This window comes from Adiantum capillus-veneris, chromosome 10, assembly GCF_014529385.1.
Source record: "Adiantum capillus-veneris isolate H3 chromosome 10, ASM1452938v2, whole genome shotgun sequence".
Lineage (NCBI taxonomy): Eukaryota > Viridiplantae > Streptophyta > Polypodiopsida > Polypodiales > Pteridaceae > Adiantum > Adiantum capillus-veneris.
The window spans coordinates 114,277,419-114,299,809 of NC_140940.1; the positions used below are offsets into that span (position 1 = coordinate 114,277,419).

The following is a 22,391-nucleotide window of genomic DNA, read 5'->3' on the forward strand; positions in this document are numbered from 1 at the left end:
CAATGCTTCAACTTCGTCTATAGTCATGCGTCTACCTCAAGAATCTCCGAGGATGGAAATTCTTGAAACCACTTCCAACATAAAAATATGAACATACCCATTGCATGTAAAGTGACTGGAAAAATTCTAGTCTTCTTTAAAGACTGTGCATGCAATGTAGATGAACAAAGTGACGGAGTGTCAAGACTCAAACCATTCACCAAAAACATGCAAACAAAGGGGTCGAATTTTGACTAAATCTATCAACTGTGGCAAATCACAATGGAAATGCCAATGCTTGATGCTCAATCCTTCTTGTGCTCTTTCGGATACTGTGTCATGCCAAGGAAGAGACATGCAATATGAATTCCTTGGGTGCAAACAATTCATTTTTTCATGAGTAATCTGCATACATCCGTGCTCATTCATCAGTAAATCGTGTTCATCATACAATATGGCATGCCTATGAAAAGGGATCACATAAAGACGGACTAAAATACACGAAACCATCATGAATGAAACACTCGAACAATGTGTGCTGACTAATCATGCGCACACATAATACTGGGGGTTCTTGGGACCTCGACTCGAGAGCCAAGATCGGTTCGTCGTGATTGATCGAATCTGCAATGAGGTTAGCTTCACTAGACAAAGTATCAACTAAACCATCATCCTTGTAAACAATCACACCTTTATCATGCAAATCATCATGTATGTGAATAATCACAGCATTATCATGCAAATCATGTGTGTCGTGCTTTGGAGAAGACAAGATTGAGAGAGTCTCCTTCTCCTGATTTTTTTCAATCTTCGCCTGTACATTAGAAATGAGAGATGAAGAATGAACAACTTGCTCCCCACAAATGACAATGGGAGAGTCACTCTTGGCATTGAAAGTGAAAGTATTAGCTACCCAACCAATGAGAGGGTTATGCTCACGAAACCATCGAATGCCCAAAAGCATAGCACATCCTGAAAGAGGAGAGACTACAAATTTTCTGCGGAAGGACGCTTGTTGAACAGTGAACCAAACATCAAGGCACTCTTGCGTGATGAGAGAGTCCATACCCAGAGCGAAGCCCGACACCTCAAAAGGAGATGTCTTCCTAACCTCCAAGCGGGCTCTTTCGACAAGAGAGTCACTAATCACATCATGCATACTGCCTAGATCAAACAATATGACAAAACGCTGACCCTTCACATGACCATAACACTTAATGAGAGACTCATCAATGAGAGGATAATGAGAAACTTGGGTCACACTCGTGTTTTCATTTATTGCATTGACAGAGGATGTGGGTTCTGTGGGTTCTTCAGATTTATTAGAGTAAAGCTTAGGACATGTTCTTTTTATGTGACCCTTGATGTGACAATGATAACATCAACCTTCCTTAGAATAAATGCTTTGTTCTCTTGACGTGATGTATCCTCCTAAAATTCCTTGTGCTACTTTTTCATCTAGGGTGAGCTTAGATTTAGTAATTGTGTTAGCTTTACCCTTAGATTCATTTTGTGAGTTCTTTAATGAGAGACTAGATGAAGATTGGTTAGAAGAGTTACCATTCTTACCGTTCAGAGAAGTCTGAGAAGTACTTTGCGAAGTCTTGTTCTCCTTATGCTTTCTCTTATTATGCTTCATCTCTTGGGAGAGAGCAATTGCTACCACCTTGTTGAGATCCGCGGAGTCGAAGACTTCTACATCAAACTTGATATATTCGTCCAACCCAAAAAGGAAAGCCTCTTTGCGCTCATCATCAGATTTGCATCATTCGGTGCCGAGCTGCAAAACACGGTTAGAAAAATACATGCCTGACATACCACTCTGCTTGAGATTGCGCCAATCTTCTTTCAACCGCGCTAGGTACTGAGGAGGCATAAACCGCGCCTTGAGCTTCTCTTCGAAGTCGGCCCAATTGAAGAAAAGGGACGAGTCTCCGTTGGCTTCCTCTAGGTGCGCGGCTAACTGTGCCTCTTGCCATGCGTGGTACCAATTAATGGCATCATCAGCAAGGTACATGGCAGCCGTTAAAACCTTGCTATTCCCCGTCTTCTTAGTTGTCGCAAAATAAGCATTAAATTGATGCAACCAAGAATGAATAACGCTAGCATCCATCTTACTGTCATACTTACTAAATGTCAACTTCTTCATGACGGGGTTGTTGGAGTCCGATGTAGCGCGGATAATGTGTCGTGCTCTCTACAGTGGGTGGTCCTCAGGGCAATGTGCGTGACAATCTCACTCAAACGGACTGAACAGAGGAAACAATAAACATCAACAGAGCTCACAAAGACACATCAGCAGACCAGAACATATGACTCGACTCTCTCAAAGACTGATACACACTCTGGCATGGCAGCACACTCAGCTCCAGCCCAGGACTCACAGGTACAATGGGGGTGTCGAGGCTCAGATGTTCCGGGATGGTGAAGACGTGCTCTGTGTATAGACTCACTCTAAACGACTACGTAAAGATAATCCTAATGGCCCAAAACGACTACTCATATGTACAACCATAAAGAGCCACCAACGACTCATAAATGTCCAGTCAGCTAAGTCTATCTCCAAACTGAGTGGTGGTGGTGACCTGGCCACGATGTCCACTAGACCACCGTCGGTACCCTGCCACGTGTCACTCCCCAGCCCAGAGGATCCGTCCAGTGTGGACCAGACCAACTGTAACTAACTGTCTGTCTGTTCTGTGAAGTGACACTGTAGCCCTGCTACATCCAAATCTCGGCTTGCGCCACTTGATGAACCACCAACATCTTTGACCGGCTCGGGTTTTGAGGTGAGTACCTGTAGGACCAACTCTTGCATGCGTTGATCTCTTTGCGCCTCACGCTCTAACTCCAAGGCCGCTTTCTGTTTTCCGCCGCTACTCATTGAGCTTCGCGTGCTTGCTCACGCTCACGCTCCAAGGCTACCCTTTTCTCTTCGGCCGCCAAGCGCGCTTGCTCGCGCTCACGCTCCAAGGCTACCCTTTTCTCTTCGGCCGCCAAGCGCGCTCACGCTCCAAGTCGGCCTTTCTTTCTGCTTTTCTTTCTTCGCGTTCATGATCCAATTCTGCTTTTCTTTCTTCGCGCTCGCGATCAAAGATTGCCTTTCTTTCTTCGCGCTCGCGCTACAAGACAACGCGTTGCGCTTCTTGTTGTAACATCATGTCCATCATCGTCTTGACCAAAGCCTCCATAGGATTTGGTGCAATCCTTGGCGTAGATAGGGAGGGGGGAGGTTCGGAAAAACCTCCTACTGGGGAAAATTCTTCTTCGCCACTTTCATGTTCATTACCTCCATGCGAAGTATCCATTCCGCTTCGGGTGATGACCATACACTGAAGTCTTGGGTTCTTAAGTTCACGAAGAACTTGGGTTCTTGTGGTTCTTGGGTTCTTGGGTTCTTGAGGGTATTGAGTTCTTGAGGGTCTTGAGTTCTTGAGGTTCTTCTTCCGCTTGCAATCTGTGTTAGAGAAGGATCTTCTCTTACCCTAGCTCTACTCTTCCCTGCGAGCGCACCCATTGGCGGCCTTTCGCTCACACCAAGATTGTTTTTTCCCACCTCACGTCGATTGGCCGGCCGCTATGTGCACAGTCCACTCTCAATGAGTGAAAAGAGGAACAAGCGGAGGCTGGGCAAGACCTTCTTTCTTGGGATTCCTGTCACTCTTCAAAAACACGATCAGGAATCAACACACCCAAGTGGACTTGGGTTACGTGCGACCACAACAAGCAAAAAAAAATTCAGTGGTTCTTTCCTTGAGTGATACAAAAACACTGCCAAAGCTCTGATACCGGTGCAGCGGAAGTGAATGTTGAACTTTGCTCAAGATGAGTGCTCCGAACTGTGCTAAAGGGTTCCTTTTACTTATGGAAGAAGAGCCTTCCGTTTCTTTAGTGAGCGAGCGCAAATGATCACAAACAAAGTGGTAAACACTGTGCATGAAGGTACTGAGACGGAGAGATAGAGAGAGAAGAATACGACACCAGAATGTTGTCAAACCCTCCTCCGAAGGCCCCACTCTCTATGGCGAGAGTTGTCTACCATTGATTGCACAAATCTCTACAATGCAATGGACTTGCCGACAATGTCGACGACGATGAGGACGGCGACGAGACGAGCTGAAATCTGAAAACGCTAAGGGCTGAAATCTGCAAATCTTGTATCTGCTGAATTCTGACTCTATGTCGGTGACGACGGCGATGACGACGATGCGACGACGACGTGCTGAAAACGTAGATGCTGAAATCTGCCAATAGCGGGCTGAATCTGCAAACATTGGCTGATCTAACCGTGCAACGAGGATCTAGTGTGGGAAGGTGAGGTCTGCGAGGTTTGGGGGCTGTGGTACGGAATCAGACTGCTGAAAACTGAAAACATTGAAGCTAATGGGTGTTCTGTCACGGAGAATCTACAAAACGCTAAGGGATCTGCGAGTTGCAAAAAACACTTAGGCTGGTGCTGCAAAAACGCTAGAGAAACTACTGGAAATCTGCTAACGCCAGGTTGATCTGCAATGCTGAAAAACGTTGGGGATAATCTGCATTGATGAAAACGCTGGGTGGTCTTTGGTGGCTGAAAACACTATGTCTTCTGCCAGAAAGTGCTAGCGCTAGGTTTTCTTATATATTGGCTTGGCTAAATTGCCCTACCCAGTTTCCCAACAAAGTCACTTTTTAATAATAAGTGAAAAATGGCTAAAATAGGGAAAGGTTCTGTGCACTGTGAAATGCTCCTGATGGAATCTGATGGTAATGCTGATGATCGTGTCGTGTGCAACCAGAGGATATGCATCTACTCTAAGTGCCTGGACATGCACGGTCTGTGAACACTTACAAAAGTGCCAGAACACTTTCTAAGCTAGCTAAACTGAACCCTAGTCATGAAGTAGCTTGTCCACGTATAGATAGGGTTAGATGTGCACGTGACATCCCCTCCTTTTTAAAGTGAGGTACTGGTACCGAACTGTATGGCGTCGAGGGAGACCGCGGACAACGCCTGGAATCCTAGAAAGGACTCTTCGCCGGCCCACTCTGATGCGTGGGTCATGCGAGTGCACCTCCTCTCTACTCTGCGCATTATTTCTTTCTGTATTGATAATTCGCAAAGTATAACAGTCGAGAAATACCTCCTCTACAGCCTAGGCGTTGTAGAGTGCCAGAGAAGGCCTCCAAGGCTCATATTTAAAGCTCCAAGACCAAAAGACAATAGATATAAAAAACTGACACCAAAAAAACAGTTTCCTAAAATTTCGAGATTTCCTTAAAAATTTGCCACGATTTTCGGGACGTCCGTATAGGTGCCACATCATCATATTTTGAGGTTATAAACTTGTCTGACTTCGTTTCGAATACTTTTAGGCACTTCAAACAGGTCCTCTTTCACTCAAATGCCACGTCATCACATTTGTAACATACCCCCCTCTTGAAAGAACCTCGATTACGCCTGCAAAACAGACATAGGACAAAAACTACTTCAGTAGGCACTCACTCTATGTACTATGCACTAGACTGCACACATTCAATACTTGCACCAAGACATTAGTCATTGATCAATCACATTTCTAGGAGGGACCAAGATACAAATCATGATCAAGGTCTATCGGTGACTGTTGCAGCTTACGGTAGCTTCTATAGTGCAGACTGTTTAGTCTGACTTCCCTTCTTTCGGAGGACGTTTACGGCACAGATTGCTACATCTGGCCATCCTGGAGTTCTACGTAGTTTAGCCACCTGGCCACACTGGGTTGCACGTTCATGCATTGACAGGTTTCCAGTCATTCTCATGACGGTTCCTGGGCTTCTCCATTTTCTCCAGACGGTTTGACTACAAACACCACAGATCCTATTGGGCAGGACGATTGCAGGTCTATTGGCACTTCTTTTACGACAAGGAGATGTGTTCACACTCAGTTCGAGACCTTCACGCAATATCTTCACCCTGTATCGGCAGAGTACAACAATTTGCTACACTGCTCGTGACGGCACTTTACCGTGGAGATCTCTCAGAGGTTGTGACACCCCAGACTGCTGCAGACATCGCAGCAAACATCTTCATCATTTGCCTCACATCTTCAACTTCATGCGGTTTGTTCAACATCCAGTGCTGAGAGGGGTGTTAGACTTACACCACTCTGTTGCTTCACGGATCTAGGGCATACTTGTACGGCTAGTGTGCTTTCGGACTCGTCACCCTTTGCATACGCATTTAGATTGCACTGTCCGGCCGCCCCCTCTTGGGCCAACGTTCGCACACCATGTCCGGGTGCCCTCATATTTCATTTATTTCTTGTTGGGTCGTGGGAGATTTTTCCAGGCATTGCCCTATCTCCCCTTGGGCACCTATTTATGGGGGCAGGGGGGGGAGCCATTTTTCAATCTTGACTAGGTTCAGTAGGGGTTCAGGTAGGGCTGTTGAATTCAAGTACAAAAGTGTAGAGACGTTCAGTTTTAGTGCAGACTTATACAAAAGTGTGGATAGGGTTTGATGCTTTGATTTAAGGTTGTACCTACCATAGACAGAGAACTTTTTCGGATACAGCAATATACAAAATCTTTTTGTTTTTGGTTTCCAGTCGTCACCAGTACAAAACATTGAGCTCTCAGTGTATGTCCGATTCAGCTATGCCCTTTATTAGCTCATACAAACGTTGAAAACAGATGGCACCTGAGTCTTCGAAAATGGGTGAAATCCGAGCTTGTTTGTTTGAAGATTTTGAAGGTGCTCGAAATGCTTGGGAGGGACAGGAACCCGCTACTGAAGTGCTCATTCCTGTTCAACCTTTGATGGACCTAATAGCGCAATATGCTTTAAATGCAGTTATTTTGTTCTTCCCGGGCAAGATGCCTACCGCACAAGATGTGGGTCAATGGGTAGACTTTCTTCTTAAACGCCAGGCGGTTCGAGGTGTTTACTTCAGTGCCAGAGGATTCTATGAAGTTTTGTTGGCAGACACTGATGCACGTAATATGTTGCTTGAGTTGTCTTCGTTGTTCTTTGGTACTCAGATGAGTCATGTACTGCCGTGGACCCTTACCAAGGACTATCAAAGTCTAATCCGTCACCCGGTGCCCGGTATGGGTGGAAATTCTTGATTTCCCACGCACTTGGCGTCACTTTCTTCCTCCGTTTGCCTCACGTTTGGGAAAAGTAATTTGTCCTCCTAAGCTTGATGCCAATACAAACTGCTTTTGTGTGCTTTGGGATACGGATGTTTCCACCCCTGAAGGCATTACTGTCAATTCGGAAGACCCACTCATTGGGAAACGTCCTTTTAAGCTCAGATGGGGAAAATTTGCAAATTCATGTTTTCGTTGTGGAAAATTTGGACACATGCAATCTGAATGTTTTGAGCCTATTTTGCAACCCCCTCCTTCAGCTGTTCCTCACCTTGTGGTTTCTATTGAGAAGAAAGTCCCTCATCCTAGATCTGCCGCTGTTGCGGCTTCTGCGTTGCCTAACGTTTTATCTGTGGATAAAGGCAAGGTCAAACCTACTGTTTCCCCCAATCCTCAAGGTAAAGGAAAGTCTGTGTCTACTCCTGAAACCAAAAACAAGGGGAAAAAGGTGGACTCGGCGGATGGATCTCCTTGGGTGACTCCCAAGAAAACTGTTAAGATGCGTTCGCAGCTCTCCTCTCGTAATTATGTACCTCCTGAAGTGAAATCTACGGGGCAGAAACTTCCATGGTCTTGCTGGGTATGGCTTCATCCTCATAGAACATGGAAACCATCTCCCCTGCTGCACCTTAACAAGACACGGAAGCCATAAATGTTTCACCTACTTGCAAGCCGCGAGCAAAGTCCACCTTCATGCTCAAGAACATGCGGATGACGCTAATGGAAAGGGAAATGAAGGAATGGAAAACAGAGATGGAAGGATTCTTCCCTAGAATGATAATCGCACTCTTGTGGATGCATGGAATAATGTGGTGCACTCTTACAGAGATGCCGTGGCTCATGGTACTTCTCAATCACTTGCAGGCCTTGTTGCCTCTGAGACAGGCATGCAGAATACTGTGGTTGAGTCACGGGCTGCTGATGTTGATGTGCTTATGGGCACGTCAACTTAGTCCCTCCCTTACTTAGCCTTTGTACATATGTCTTCAATGCATAGTTGTGTTAAATGCATTTCATATAATGTGCGTGGGTTATGTAACCCGGACAAATGGAGATTAACCTGGCACTATGTACATACATATATGGCAGACAATGTGGTTTTGCAAGAGCATAATCAACATGAATATGCTGGGCAATGCTCCTACTTTGCAGGATACTGGACAGGATATGCTGATTTGTTGGATTTTTCGGGTGTTTTGATTATGGTTAGGCATGAGTTGCAGCCAGTTCTGGCGTATAATGATCCAGAGGGTTGTTGAATGGTGGTCCAATGTACGATCAATGGTCAAATTTATGAATTTGGTGGTGTCTATACGTATACAGCCTCCGGACATGGAGCTACTTTGTGGCATGAGATATTTTCTTATCCATGGCTTTCCAATGCCCTGCTTTGTGGTGATTTTAACAATGCACCCGCTTTATCGGATAATACCATAGGACATTCCTACATGCTGAGCATAGAATTGCAAGCCTGGACAAATCTTGTTCCATGCACACAAATGTTGGACTTGTGGACCCTCTTGCATCTTAATCTTTTGGGGTACACATTTCAAGTTTCAACATAATGCATTTTCTACATACCGTGCAAGATTAGATCGGTGGTATGTCCTCGGCATACAACAATTTGATGAGTTTGTATGCGAAATGTGCATAGACCATTCTTTGCTTTTATCTGATCATACTCCAGTTGTGATGTTGTTGCGCTATGGGCAACTACACTCTAATCAGTCTCTTTCTAAGAAACGCCTGCTACACATCAACAACGCTTATCTTTCGCATGAGGCATTCCGCGAGATGATTTATGATGTTATTTCCCCCTTGGTTGCTCAAATGTATCTTGATCCTGATGTTGCTTGGGTTCGCTTTGTTGTACGAGTGCAAAGTGTAATTCAAGACTATGGTAAGCAGTACATGTTTCAATTACACGGCGATGTTGAGGAGGCGAAACATATGTATCAACAACTCCAACTCTTAGCTGACGCACGTTTGTTGTCAGAAAGTGAATTGACAGCCCTTCGTCAGGCCCGAGTGAGTTTGCAGCATAATGATAAACCAAAATTGGTTAAATGGCAGACTCGTGCTCGCCATCGAGCTTTTGCGGACAAGGGATATGCCTCGAAATAGTTTTTTAAGCACTTGAATCATTCAAGGGCTTCTCAAACTATTAAACGGGTTATGTTCCGACTTGGAGCCTGGACAACCTCAAAGGGTGAGCTTGCAGATGCCATGGGTGTCACATTTTAGGAATGTTCCCCCCCCCCCCCCCCCCCCCCCCCCCCCCTGCAGCATCTGCTGAAGTAATTAATGCACGCCAACTTTTGTTATCTACGGTGCATTCAATTGTCCTACCTCATGATGCTTTGGCCTTGGAGGTGGATTTTACAGAAAATGAATTGCACTCGGCATTGCTTGCTCTAGGCAGATGGCGTTCGCATGGTTGGGACGGGCTCACTGTCGAATTTTTTATTTCCTTTTGGGAGCCTTTGAAAGAACCTTTGCTTTACATGATGAACCTTGCATGGGCAAAGCAGTGTTTGCCGATGTCTTGGAAAGAGGGTTTGCTAAAGTTATTGCCCAAACAAGAGCTTTGTGAGCAGTTCTCGCACTGGCGGCCGATAACCCTTGTGCCGGTTATTTATAAAATCTTGGCTAAAATCATTGTAAACCATATTAAGGAACCTCTTATGGCTGGTATCCATTCTGCGCAGTATGGCTTTATTCCTCGTCGCCAGATTTTGGATAATTTGGCTAATGTATTGATTGGAATGGAACATGCAAAGTATACCCAGCAGGATGTACTTGTGATGCAAGTAGACATTGAAAAGGCTTTCAATGTTGCCACGATGCAGGCCCTTGGATTTGGTCCTAAGATGGTCAATGTGGTCTACTTCTTGTATGCTCGCAGTACATCTTCAGGTCTCCTTGATGGGGAGCTAACAGAACCTTGGTCTCTTGGATGCTCTCTGAGACAGGGTTGCCCGCTTAGCGCCTTGTTGTATGCCATTGCCACCCACCCCTTGTTGCTGTATTTGGATCATTTGATTTCGCTCGGTCATCTTCATAGGCTGCAATTACCGAATGGCAAAGACTTCGCAGGGCAGGCCTATGCTGACGATTCATTGTTCATGCCTCGCAATAACCAGGGTGATGTGCGTGAAATTATGCAGGCATTGGATACATTTGGCCTGGCAGCAGGCCTTAAGGTTAACTTTCACAAATCTAAACTCTTGCCTCTGGATGTTTGTGACTGGCATCATCTTCTGTGGCCTGGTGAGATTCTTGATCCGCATGTGGTGGTCGGGCACTTAGGATACCCTATCGGCTGGCAAGTAACAAATACACAGCAAATTGATTGGGTTATGCAAAGATTGAATGTCAAATTGCACTGTTGGAAACTGTCTACATGGCCGCTACATGTTCGACTTCGTATTGTGCAAAGTATCATGATGGCATATGTTCAAATTTACTTGCCGTTGTTGCATTGGCCTCGCTCTCGTCTCTCATTGCTTATGTCTAATATTGTATCTCACTTGTGATGCACTAGTTCTCATAAGAAAGGCCTCCATTTGTTAGCAATGCAGAAGCTTTGCACTCCGAAGCGTCTTGGGGGGCTAAATATTTTGGACCTTCGACGCCATGCATTGGCAAGGAAGGCTATGTTATTACCTACTCTTGTGCGGCAATCTCAACCATGGACAGTTATGGTTGTTGATCTATGTCGGTACGCTACCACTCCCGCTTTTGGGAGTTGGCAGACTTCCCTTTGGGAGATTGTGTTTGGCAAGATGGATGGTTATGTTCCTGGTTGCTTATTCACCTCTGCCTTGCTCTCCGCTTGGAAAGATGTTACGGATCATCTCTACTGGCATGGCAAGCAGCAAGCACATGGGAATTCCTTGCGTTTGGAAAGCATTCATTGGAGTAAGGTGTTCTCTATTAACCTAGTTGATCAATCGCCTTGTCAAGCCTACTTCCTCTCTGGTCGTGGCGTATGCAAAGTGGATGATGCGGTGGATTCGTCTAGGAATTTGCTTACTTTTTCTCAGGCAACAGCATGCTTTGGGTTGGGCATGCATTATCGTCGGATTTGGAGCCTGATTCAGCATATGCTGGCTGATTTCCTCCCTATTCCATCACAGGCAGGTGGTTGTCGTATGCAGGATTGAACTTTATGGGACACTCCTCTGGATGCGATTTCTGCCCAAAATATCTATGCTTCTCTTGTGCAAGACTCTTGGCTGGCTGATCACTGTAATGCGCTATGGGCTTTGCACAAATCTGAACAATGGTGGAGACAGTCTCTCACTGCGATTTGGAAGTCTCACTTGCCTCTTAAGGAGCATATGTTTCTTTGGCGTTGTTTGTTAAGAGTTCTTCCGGTTGGAACTCTCCTTGCAGCGCATCACATTAGCTCCTCTCGTTGTGTCAGTTTCTCCATTGTTAATGAGAATGTCAGACATCTGCTTTGGGATTGTCGTTGCACCAGGACATTCCTTCCATGCGTTTCTGCTTGTATGAATCTTCGATTTCCCTCGATGGTTTTCCACAAACGTTTCTGGCTTTTTGACATTCTTCTGACTTCCCTCCAACGTTTCGCCATCTTTTTCGCATGGGTCAGATTTTGGTCGCTGTGGTCTTTGTGGCACCATCGCAATCTCCGTATGTTTCATCGTCTGAGGTGGATCCTTTTCCATCCTTCAAGATTTCGTTGAGGCAATCGTTACATTTTGCCTTTGACACTGGGGACATATCCCTAGAAATCTTGCAACTCTCTGTGTTTGCTTTTAGCGATTTTACATCGCAGAACACAGTTGTGTTCTCTTCTCTTCCTTGTATCTAATCTTTTTGGTGGGTTCTCCTCGCTTTGAGGTTTCCCAATGGTAAATTAATCAAATCAGATTCACAAAAAAAGTTTTTTTTTTTTTTTGTGTGTTGTGTGTGTGACTCTATGGCTTGGAGGTGAGTTTGATGTCTGCTCTCTACGCTCTTTTATGTGTGAGCAGGAAGGATCCGGCAAGAGACTAACACAAAACTACTCACCCTATTCCAACTTCACAAGTCCAGCTCCAAGAAATGGTGTATGTGTGTGTGTGTGTATGAGTGTAGCTGTTTAACTTAAATAAATAACATACCAATGAACAAGATGTTCAAAAAGATGACTGACTAAAGATGTCAAGGCAAAGATAAGTACAAAAACAATTCAGTCTTTGAATCATAACTGTAAAATATAATAAGAATGAAGTATCATTCCAAAGGAATTTGTACAAAGGTATCAAATACTATCCCAATTGCATCATTAAATGTTTCCAGAGTCGGACTGTAACAAGCTAAACCTCTTTAAGCCAAGATAGAATTCTCACCTACATCCATATAGTCAAGGCATCCATATAGTCAAGACAACACATATGTTAGACTTGGCTACGTATGGCAGACTTCAAAGAATCTATCAGTTGTTATCCATGTCAAACTTAAAAAAATTTAGACTAGCTACTGTCCTGCATATTAAAAGTCTCCATTATATGTTTGCTAGAGTTACTCATATTTTTAGCTTCTCTTTTATTATCTAATATCTATTAATGTAAGAAATGTCAACTAATCCATATTATTGTAAAAAAGCTTGCAAGCAAAGCTTAGTTAAGTGATTATCCTTAAAATGTGTTCCGATGTCAAGCCCTTCAAAGCCAGAAACAACTAGGATTATCATTTGACCAAGTAGCCCTATCCAGAGACTCGGTAAAAACCAAAAGAGTGTACTGTAGATCATTTATCCTTAGCAGAATCCGTACTACGCATGTTTATCCAACATCATATACTTAAGTATCAAAAACGAAATAATCATCAGTTGCAGTTGGGTTAAATCTCCAAGTTTTTCCAGCACTATCGTGTATTAATATGATGCTATCCTGAGAAGTAATCTATCAAAGCAAAACAAGCTAGGACCAAACAACTATCATTATCAGTTGAGAGCAGCTATATAACTGCTATCTTGAGTCATTTCCCAAAGTAACTCGGTTAACTCGGTGTCGGTTTAAGAAAAAAATCACCAGAATGTGACCCATAACATTTCGGTAGCATAACCAGTAGTGCCACCAAGCTTTCAAATCTCAAGCACAACCAACTTGTAAGAGAGGCAGGAGGGACCCATTGATCGTACACCACAAAAGCCAAGGAAAGGTACCAAGATGCACATTTCTCTAACCAAATTAACTTCCCCAAAGCATCACTAAATTGTCTCTCAAACGCACTGCAAAATGTCTAATATGCATATAATATCTCGCCTCAACCATCATTGACTCTTGTAGAATATCATAGATAGTCTCCCTCGTCCAAGAGATATCATGCAAAACTTGTACTCTGAATCCGACCATAGGTGCTCTCTCTGGACCAAGAAAAATCTGATGTCCAGCTAACAACTATGACATCCCTCATCCAAGAGATCATATAGACAAGCTCCATCGTCCAAGAGATATCATGCAAAACCTATACTATCGAATCTCACCATAGGTGATCTCTCTGGACCAAGAAAAATATAACGTCCTGTTAATAACTATAGGAAGAACATCTCGACACATAGTGGCCCACTCCACAAAGAAACAATTTGAAATCTCCATGGACCACACACAAAGGAATGGGGGAGCAAGATCATGGATATCGGGACATCTGCCGGTGATGCAAAACCTATTGAATAATCAAACTCCTCAACCAACTCAAGAGACTCATTCTTCTACTCATCCCTAATAGTGCCTCCTATAAGAGGCACCTACGACTAGATTTCAAAAGAGTCCAAAGACTACTAAACTCGCGTGTCCTAAGGTACCTCACGCTAATCCTGAACTGGATTTCAAAAAAGTCCAAAGGCTTTTGAACTGGCGTGACCTAAGGTACCTCACGCTAATCCTAAGCTGCATCCTATTGTTGATCCTCATTCTCTGTCTGTCTGTCTAGCTAGTCTAAAATATCCTCTCAATCCTGATCTGGTAACCTCTCGTCAAGTCTAGCTGGAGTTTCTCTGCATCATGCAACCTCTGTTTCACTACCCGTTTGTAAATAAGAATAGGTTGCACGCATAGCTTCCCTCATCCAGGAGATATCATGTAAAGTAAGCACTTTGAATCTGATCATAGGTGATCTTTCTCGATGTTAGGTGCAACGGAATTGAAATGGTAAAGATCTAAACTTTACACTTCCACAAATCTTTACTTCTTTACTTGCTTAGAGGTGTGCTACTTAGCACAAATGATGGTTTGTTTTATTTCTTTGTAGAGCGAGAATGAGAGAGAGGTAGAGATGTGTAGAGAGAGAGAGAGAGAGAGAGAGAGAGAGAGAGAAATGAAATGTTATATTAACGTCTTCAACAGGCCAAAATGACCTATGAGACCAATCTGTTACAGATTACAAATTTCTTTTGACTAGATATCGGACAGCCAGAGGAGCAGCCATCACTATAGAGCTCGGCCTATACTCATTCGACCACTACCGGCACTCTTGTCAACCGAACACTGGAGCTACGGAGATCCACACGGCCACGATTGAGGAGAGGGGCTACACAGCATCGATGGAGACTACAGCAGAGGAGTCGAGCCATACTCTCTCGAAATCCAGAGTGCAGATTAGGATGGATTCTAGTAGTAGTATCTTTGTTCTAGTGCTTTTGTACCCAGACACGGTATTAGATTCAGAGAGAGAGAGAGAGAGAGAGAGAGAGAGAGAGAGAGAGAGAGAAGGAAAATGGCACTTGATGGGGTCCCAACCAACCCTCTCAAGGGCCCCCACACCATTGCCAATGTAGTATTTGCTTTTGATTGCGTACATGGAATGTACACATGCAATATCTCAATGCACACTCTTGACTCGAATGGGGAATGTCACCCCGGTAACTCTTCAAGTTGAAGCACCTTCGGGGCTGATTTGATGCTACTTTGGATCCTTCTCGATGAGGGGTTGCCGATGGCCACCAACGGGTAAATCTAGGGCTGATTTGCGCTACTGATGTGAGAGGAATGAAGGGCTGAAAGCTGACCGCAAAAACACAGATCTGGCGCGCAAAACGCAGCAGATCTATTGCGGGAAACAGGGCTGAAAATGCTGATGGCGATGGAGCAAATGATGGACAGTGATGGGAGCACTTGATGCAGCGAGGGAATGGCTGAGGAGAGGCTCAATGGGCTGCCCAAGCACCGGGCTGCAATAGGGAGGTTAGGGTTAGCAAATCCACCGCAATTCCGGAGAGGAAAGGGGCAGAAAACTGAAAACAATGGGCTGATTTTCTGATTTGGCACTTGCTCACGATGAAGGTCCAAAACGCCAAGGGGCTGATCTGCAAAAACGTTGGGCTGATCTCTGGCGCTAGCTCATTTGATGGAAGCACTGGCTCATCTGATGGAAAACGCTAGATCTGATGCTCCTTATATAGTGCAAAATAGTGCTTATGAACCTTCTAGGACTTAGATAAGGTAGACTTGGAAGACAAAGTTATAAAAATAAATCATTTGAAATGATTTATTGATATACTTGTCCAGGCAAAGTTTTTGGGTTAAACCGTCGCACATCTGCCCACTTGGGAATTCGATTGACGCGGGGAATGGCTCGTTGGATTCCTCTAACCTAAAACTAGATGCACATCATGCCAAATGCCCATCGTAGTGTAACAACATCTGTCAAAACGCTTTGTACAATCCATTTATGCAAGAGGGTTCCAAAACTAGAAAACCTAATCGAATGAACTTGTCCGGACATGCACGTCCTATGAACAAGCTCACAAAATTGCCGGTACTAATCCTCCTAGGATTGTGATCATTCCTATCTAGAGATATGTACATAATTGGCTCTAGAAGTCGATGAAGCATGTCCATGTGGCACATAGAACCATGTGATGCACGTGACACTGGACCAATAAAAATCTAACGTTCTGTAGACAATTAACAATAATGTACAAATCAGGAGACAAATACTCATTAGTACACAAATTGGCCGGAGGACGAAGAGCGATAGAAGAAAGTTAAGCATGACAAGGTTGCAGAAAGAAAAGTTTTATGTGAAGACCGTTTTATGTACCATGGAAGTTTGAAATGTCAATAACAATTAAGTAATATGTCTAGGTTTCAATGGCGAAATGCCGCTCACTTTCCTGGGAGCTTCATAAACAGATGTGTTTCCACATAATTTGTCACGCAATCAAACCAAAATATATGGGTTATAAAACACTAATTGAAAGGCTTGACTGCTAAGAAAATGCAGTGAAGGAGAAATACTAACCTGAAACTGACTCGTCAACCAATGAACTTGATAAGGTGTTCGCACTGCAAGAGGGACACAAGCAAGCTTGCTATCCCAAGAAGAAACTATTTTGTTTGCTGAAATCTGCACCAAATAACCACCATCTCAATAAAACTAAAAGAGGCTCAAATCTTCGTTCCACATTCTACACAGCAGTATGAATTCCCCTGTTAACATGTTTTTCAGGCAAATAACTTAGCAAAACTCTTGATTTATCAAACAAATACAAGGTAGGCTTGTTAGTGTATGTATATGTATGTATTTATGTATATGTGTGTATCACTCAGATTCGGAGAGTGGTCTCTCCGAGCAAAGAGCAGCCTTACTATATGTTGCTTGAACATCAATATAATAAAAAACATGTGTTGAACACTACCTACCTTATAAAGAAAAGCATAGCTGACATTCTATACCCCAAGGGGAACTAAAACTGTTGCATGAGATGCCCATAGGCAATTACAAGGGCCCAATGCCATAAACGTAAAAACTGACAGAAGCACCGCACACACCCAACTGCTATGCGAGAAAAAACATGTGACTGTACAGGCATAAATTGATGACGCCACAGTCCAATTGCAGATGCTTTTGTTGGATTCTCTACGTGAGAATCTTTTGTGAACAAGCACTTTTAGTAAGCATAAGTTGCTTTTAGCAACCCGCTTTGTGTGACGCTTTTAGGAACTCGACGAATAAAATTGGGGCCAATGTGCAAATTGTACTCAGATTCTGATAGTGATCTCCCTGAGCAAAGAGCATTTGTGTTGTCTTGCTTGATTGACAAAATAATATAAAAATACCGCTAAGGGTGCCTCGAGCCAACGCACCTCCAAGAAGAACTTCATCTCAATGTCCCTTATGTGTTGCAAGTTTAACTTGTGTTTCACGTTTGTGAAATCTATAGCCTGCGTCTTTGAGGTGTCGGTTGGTTTCAGACAACACAGTAGAAATACACATAGTATACAAGAGCAAATGCTGAAGAATAATCCTCATACACCATGACAAGTACCAGATACAAGGCGACCGGCTGATAACACCTTCTGCTCTATACCAAAGACACAGAATATGCAGGGTGTTGATACTCAATTGTGCAGGGGAAATGTGTTGTGCACAATCGTGACAGACATACTCTGACCAAACTGTATGCAACTAAATTGTACGAGATAAGCCTACATTGCCTTCCTTAGACATACCCAGATTGTAGGAAAACACCTGATAAAACCGAGGATCCACCACGAAAAAATCATAATATTTAGCGTGCAGATCCTCCCATCCTCTAGTTTTGGTTTTGGAGTGTGTTTGCTTGCCTGCTTGTGGGTGTGGGTTTTTCCGATAATTGTGTCCTCTATGAACACTTCCCAAATGGTCCATTGGCCCTTCAACACCTTTCCAATTTTCTATGTCCGCTGGTCCTGGGACACTTTCCAATTGTCCTATCCTCTTGGAACATCTCTCCAGCTGTGATGCCACTTGGACCACCTTCTTGAGAGTTGCGCCAAGTAGACAACCCAGGTATCAGATTAAAGTGTTCCTCCTGTCAGAAGTCCAAGTACCCAATCCACTGCCAAGTGTGGCATTGTCATTTTGGAGCCACATCCTCATACTGTAGGTGGCTACAACCGCCTTTGTATACATGTCATTGACCAAGAGTCTAGAGCTGGTAGTGCTGCCACACTAGTACACCCATTGTATTTGATAGAGGACATAGAGCTTCAGCTACTTGCTCCTACTCCATTGCACAGTATTGTGCTCTGTTTTCTCAGTCTATTGTTCAGTTTGTGTTGTACTATTTGTCTTTGCCTTGCATGTGCGAGACTTCTGCATCCTACATAGGGGTGACCCTCTACCGTGAGAACACTGAGCATTACACAACAAAAATTACAAAGGGCTTTCTTCAAAGAAAAGATTACCCATCTTAAACAATTTACACATTCAGATAATTTTCCAAAATAAACTGTCTTGACTGTGCAAGTTTAGAAACCACACCCACAGTTTTTAAAAAACAAACTGTGCAACATTTAACCACCTGGAGAATAGGTTGGCGTACTGGCAATGACGAGGAGTAGAGCATGTCAGTGCCATCATCCCCACAAATCCTCCTAGAAGACTTCGACTTGAAGGGAAGCAGGCAACTTCCTAACTGATCCGAATTTTCTCCAACTGGGAAAAAAATTTGTAATGCACCTTCCCTGTTCTGGCAACCATCACAAGATTCAAAAGCAAGAAATAGCATGATTTCAAAAGCAAACTTAAAATCAACAATGCAATACCGTTATTCCTTCAAGCCGATTTCCAACTTTAAAACAGTTCTGAGAGCTTTCAAGACGTAACAATGCATCCTCTTGCAGGTGCTGACAAAGAAGGTCATTGGGGAAAAATGCTTCTTTATATTTCTCTAAAAAATCATCAACTTGCTGATGCTGCAATACAATATAGCTTTTGTTATAAGTCACAAACACCCAAAGTTTGAGCCACAATCAATTCAAACAGATACAAGCTTTATCTTAGGTAGCACGCTGCACTCTTTATACTTTGTCTCTTGCTTCATAACTAAATTATTATACATGACCAGAGAGCTCTTATCTGCTAGTCTAACTCTTTCTGCCTCCATTTACTTTTACTTCCCTTCCTGAACAATTAACATCAGAGCTACCACAGTAGACACAATTGATGCCCACCTTGCACATGCAAACTTGAGCAAACACAAAGCAAGAATGGTACTAGGTAGTTATGCAATATCCTTGAAGGCAAGAACTTCAAAGATTAATTAAGGCAAGAAAGAGAGAGAGAGGAGTAAAGAAGACAATGGGCCTCTAGCGTGCTCCAAAGATCATAGCATCTATGACAATGGATCTTAGGTGCAGGGTTAACGTGTTCAAGGGTATGATGCTAGTATTGTCCAATGTCAGTACTATATAGATTGGATTAAGACAAAGCTGGTACGACACTACGATGAACGAAAGAGAGAGTTTAGCAGAGAGCTTAGGATGCCAAAGTTGAAAGGCCCACATGGCATCTTTGCAGTACATGAGGCTTGAACTTTGTCCCGACATCCTTAAGCCTTGGGCCTCGTGGCCCCATGGGCCATGTGACAATAATGGCCTACAAGATCAAGAATTTGCCAAAACAACAGCTGTCAGTGAACAATCAAATCGGTGAGGCACCTAACGGACTAGTTCGGACGTTCACACGCAACTGGACAAGTAGGACGTAGACAATGTGGCATAAGGATGCATTTCGCAGCTCTAAAACCCCGAAACGTACGAAACATTTCGGTGCAAGGTGGTTCCAAGCGTACTATACGTGGGGCGGACTGTACGTATTGTACGTTGTTCCGTACAGAAAATATTTTTATGTACGTAAAAATACGTACTCTTGTAAAAAAACCTCAATTTACCGAACTTTCTAGGACAATTCCAATTAAAAACAAGATTACATGCTTTAGCTTTTAGAGACATGTGAAGACATCTCTGTTTATGTGCCCAAAAGTGTACAGAATGGCTCGGAAACACTCACGAAATCACTCAATAGAGTTTTCTCTCCAAAAATTAAAAATAAAAAGTTTGACTTGTACGGATCGTACAGTACGGCCATACGGATCCATACGTATGTTTTGAAACAACCTTGTTTCGCAAGTTTTGCAACTTTGAAACCCCAAAACGTTTCGGCGAAACAACCGAAACGTGAAACTTGTTGAAACAACTAAGACTGTAAGGATTAAACCTTTGTAACAAGAGCCTGTATTTGACTAGTTTTGGGCATTGTTCAGCGACATCATGATACAAAAATAGAGTGTAGACACAAACAAAAGAATAAATTTGGGTTCTTTCTCATGCAAGAAAATTTATATTTTGTTTTTTGTGTTTTTCACGCTTCCAACACTGGTCTCTATCTCTACCTTCCTTGTCTCTCGCATTGTATGTATGTATGTTACCTATACCTGCTTATACATGCATACACAAACCTGATATGTTTGTGCTTATGGATATAGATGTGAGTGCATTGTGCACATACCCACATACATATGGACACACATACATATATAGGTATATATGTGCACATATAACTATAAAAATGAATATATATATATATATATATTCATTTTCATATATTACGAAACCCATTTCACTTTTTTCTTGCCCTAAAACAAACGTTTCAAAACCTCGAAACCCCGAAACGGACGAGACCACAAAACGTTTCATGTCACACGGGTCACGTAGATAACTCTGCTTAGGGGTTTCGCCACTGTCTAGCTCTATGCTTAGTAGTAATACTTTGTAGAGCAGCCGTGCACATACTCGCACACATTTTTACTTTTGCGATTCCGGCAATACACGACCACAAACACACAAACTACTAGTGTAGACTACTAACAAACATCATTAGTTGCCACAATGTAGCTTGTCAAAGGTGCAACGGAAAAGTTTAATCGAATGACGATCAAGTCTACAACCGCAAACAAAACACCTCTTGATCAAGGGCAGCCACCAAATCTCGCATCCACCGCAAGAGATCTCCTTTAAACCAGTGTCCAACCAGGGGAAGACCTCCGTAGCGATGGAGCTAGGCCTAGGGTTGCTACTCCCCCTCTTAAAAAGTTACCACCCTGCCGACCTGCGTGCTCAAGCATGTGCCTCTCCTCGTCTTGCTTCTTCATCCACCTCGTTAGGGTTTTTGTGCGGGGAGCTTGCCCCTCGTTCCGTCTTGTCTTCAACTTCTTCTCCCGTATAGACATAGTAGACACAAATGGAGGCTCCTATCCCGCATCAGAGGGACTCAGATGAAGCCCCCTCGTTCGACTTCGCAAAACCCACCAGCCGACTTGCTCTCTCGCCAACGGAGCACGCAAGTCTTGGAGCAAAGATGGAACGTCTTCAGGTCAATTCTGTCATCTACAAGTATATCGGCACCCGGCTCACCAGAGACAAGATGCATGATCTCCTTCAAGCCTGCCTTCTTTGGGAAGTGGGAAAGATCATTAACGTACATATCCTTGGTTGTGGCTATTACCAGATCGAGCTTGACACTCCCAAGATGGCAACCAAGGTCATTTTGATGAGCCCGCTGACCATCCGTGCAATCAGGGCCTAGTTTCAACGATGGCACCATGGTTTCAACGCCATGGTTTCAACCCAACTTCTCATGTTCTTGTCAAGGAAGCAGGTTTTCCCATCACGGTCTGCTTTCTTAGCTGAGGAGAGAGTACCTCCCACTGTTATCAAGGATTGGTTCTGACATTGGGACCATCTTGGAGACACCGTGCATGGTAGCTTCATTTGCCGCCAAGATAGCAGGAATACCTACAGTACGCGTTTTTGTTCGGGACACTCACTCTCTCAAAGGTAGTCCTATTGCCTAGGTGAGTGGTGGATGGTTCCGCTAGAGCGTCGAGTGTTCAAGACTCCTGAACCAATGCTTCATGCAAATGGATAGGCCATCTTGCAAAGGCTTGTCTTCGCAGGAGAACCTAGCCACGCCACACACCCTACCAAGGTTGGCCAAGAGACTCAGGGTGCACAAGCTGGCATATCACGAGACGCGCACCACATGCCAATAAAAAGAACAGACTAAACAGACTTTTAGCACTTTAAGAACAACTGAAATTCAAAATCGGACTTTAGAACTATTACTTATGGTCTTTATTCACTTGAAAACTATAGGTCGATGGAAAACTTAAGCCTCAAGACTGTATCTAGAGATAAGAGTGGACTCTTGGTAAAGAAGGAGCAATTTTAAGAAAGGAGAAGTATTTTTAGAAAAGAAAGAGGAGGGAGTTAAGTTTAGAGTTCTTGTATTGGAGCCCAAGCTTCTTCTAAAATTGGAGAGCCGAAATCGTGCATCGGAATCCGTGAACACCAAAAAACCCAAAAAAAAAAAAATTGGGAGCCGCGAACGTACGCGAACTTATCCCTCTATTCTTAGCACCCCCGTAGTGCCTATATAAAGGACCTTTCTCCTCTCACTTTGAACACACACATCTACAGAAGCGGAAGCTCTCTTGTAACGACGCGCCGGAGGGAGCCTCT

General features: G+C 43.7%; 1 protein-coding gene across 2 annotated transcripts in view; it reads right to left on the reverse strand.

Moving 5' to 3' along the window:
* Window positions 1–22,391, reverse strand: part of LOC147449481 (TATA box-binding protein associated factor RNA polymerase I subunit C) — a 154,963-nt gene that overhangs the window by 85,600 nt on the left and 46,972 nt on the right. The window contains exons 3-5 of one of the 2 annotated variants that reach the window (XM_086521927.1): window positions 18,636–18,785; window positions 18,392–18,559; window positions 16,348–16,452 (exon numbers count right to left, since the gene is read on the reverse strand). In XM_086521927.1, the coding sequence (XP_086378053.1) occupies window positions 16,348–16,452; window positions 18,392–18,559; window positions 18,636–18,785 (423 nt within the window). Of the gene's footprint in view, window positions 1–16,347; window positions 16,453–18,391; window positions 18,560–18,635; window positions 18,786–22,391 lie in introns of those variants that run through there. The other variant, XM_086521928.1, reaches the window with a different exon arrangement.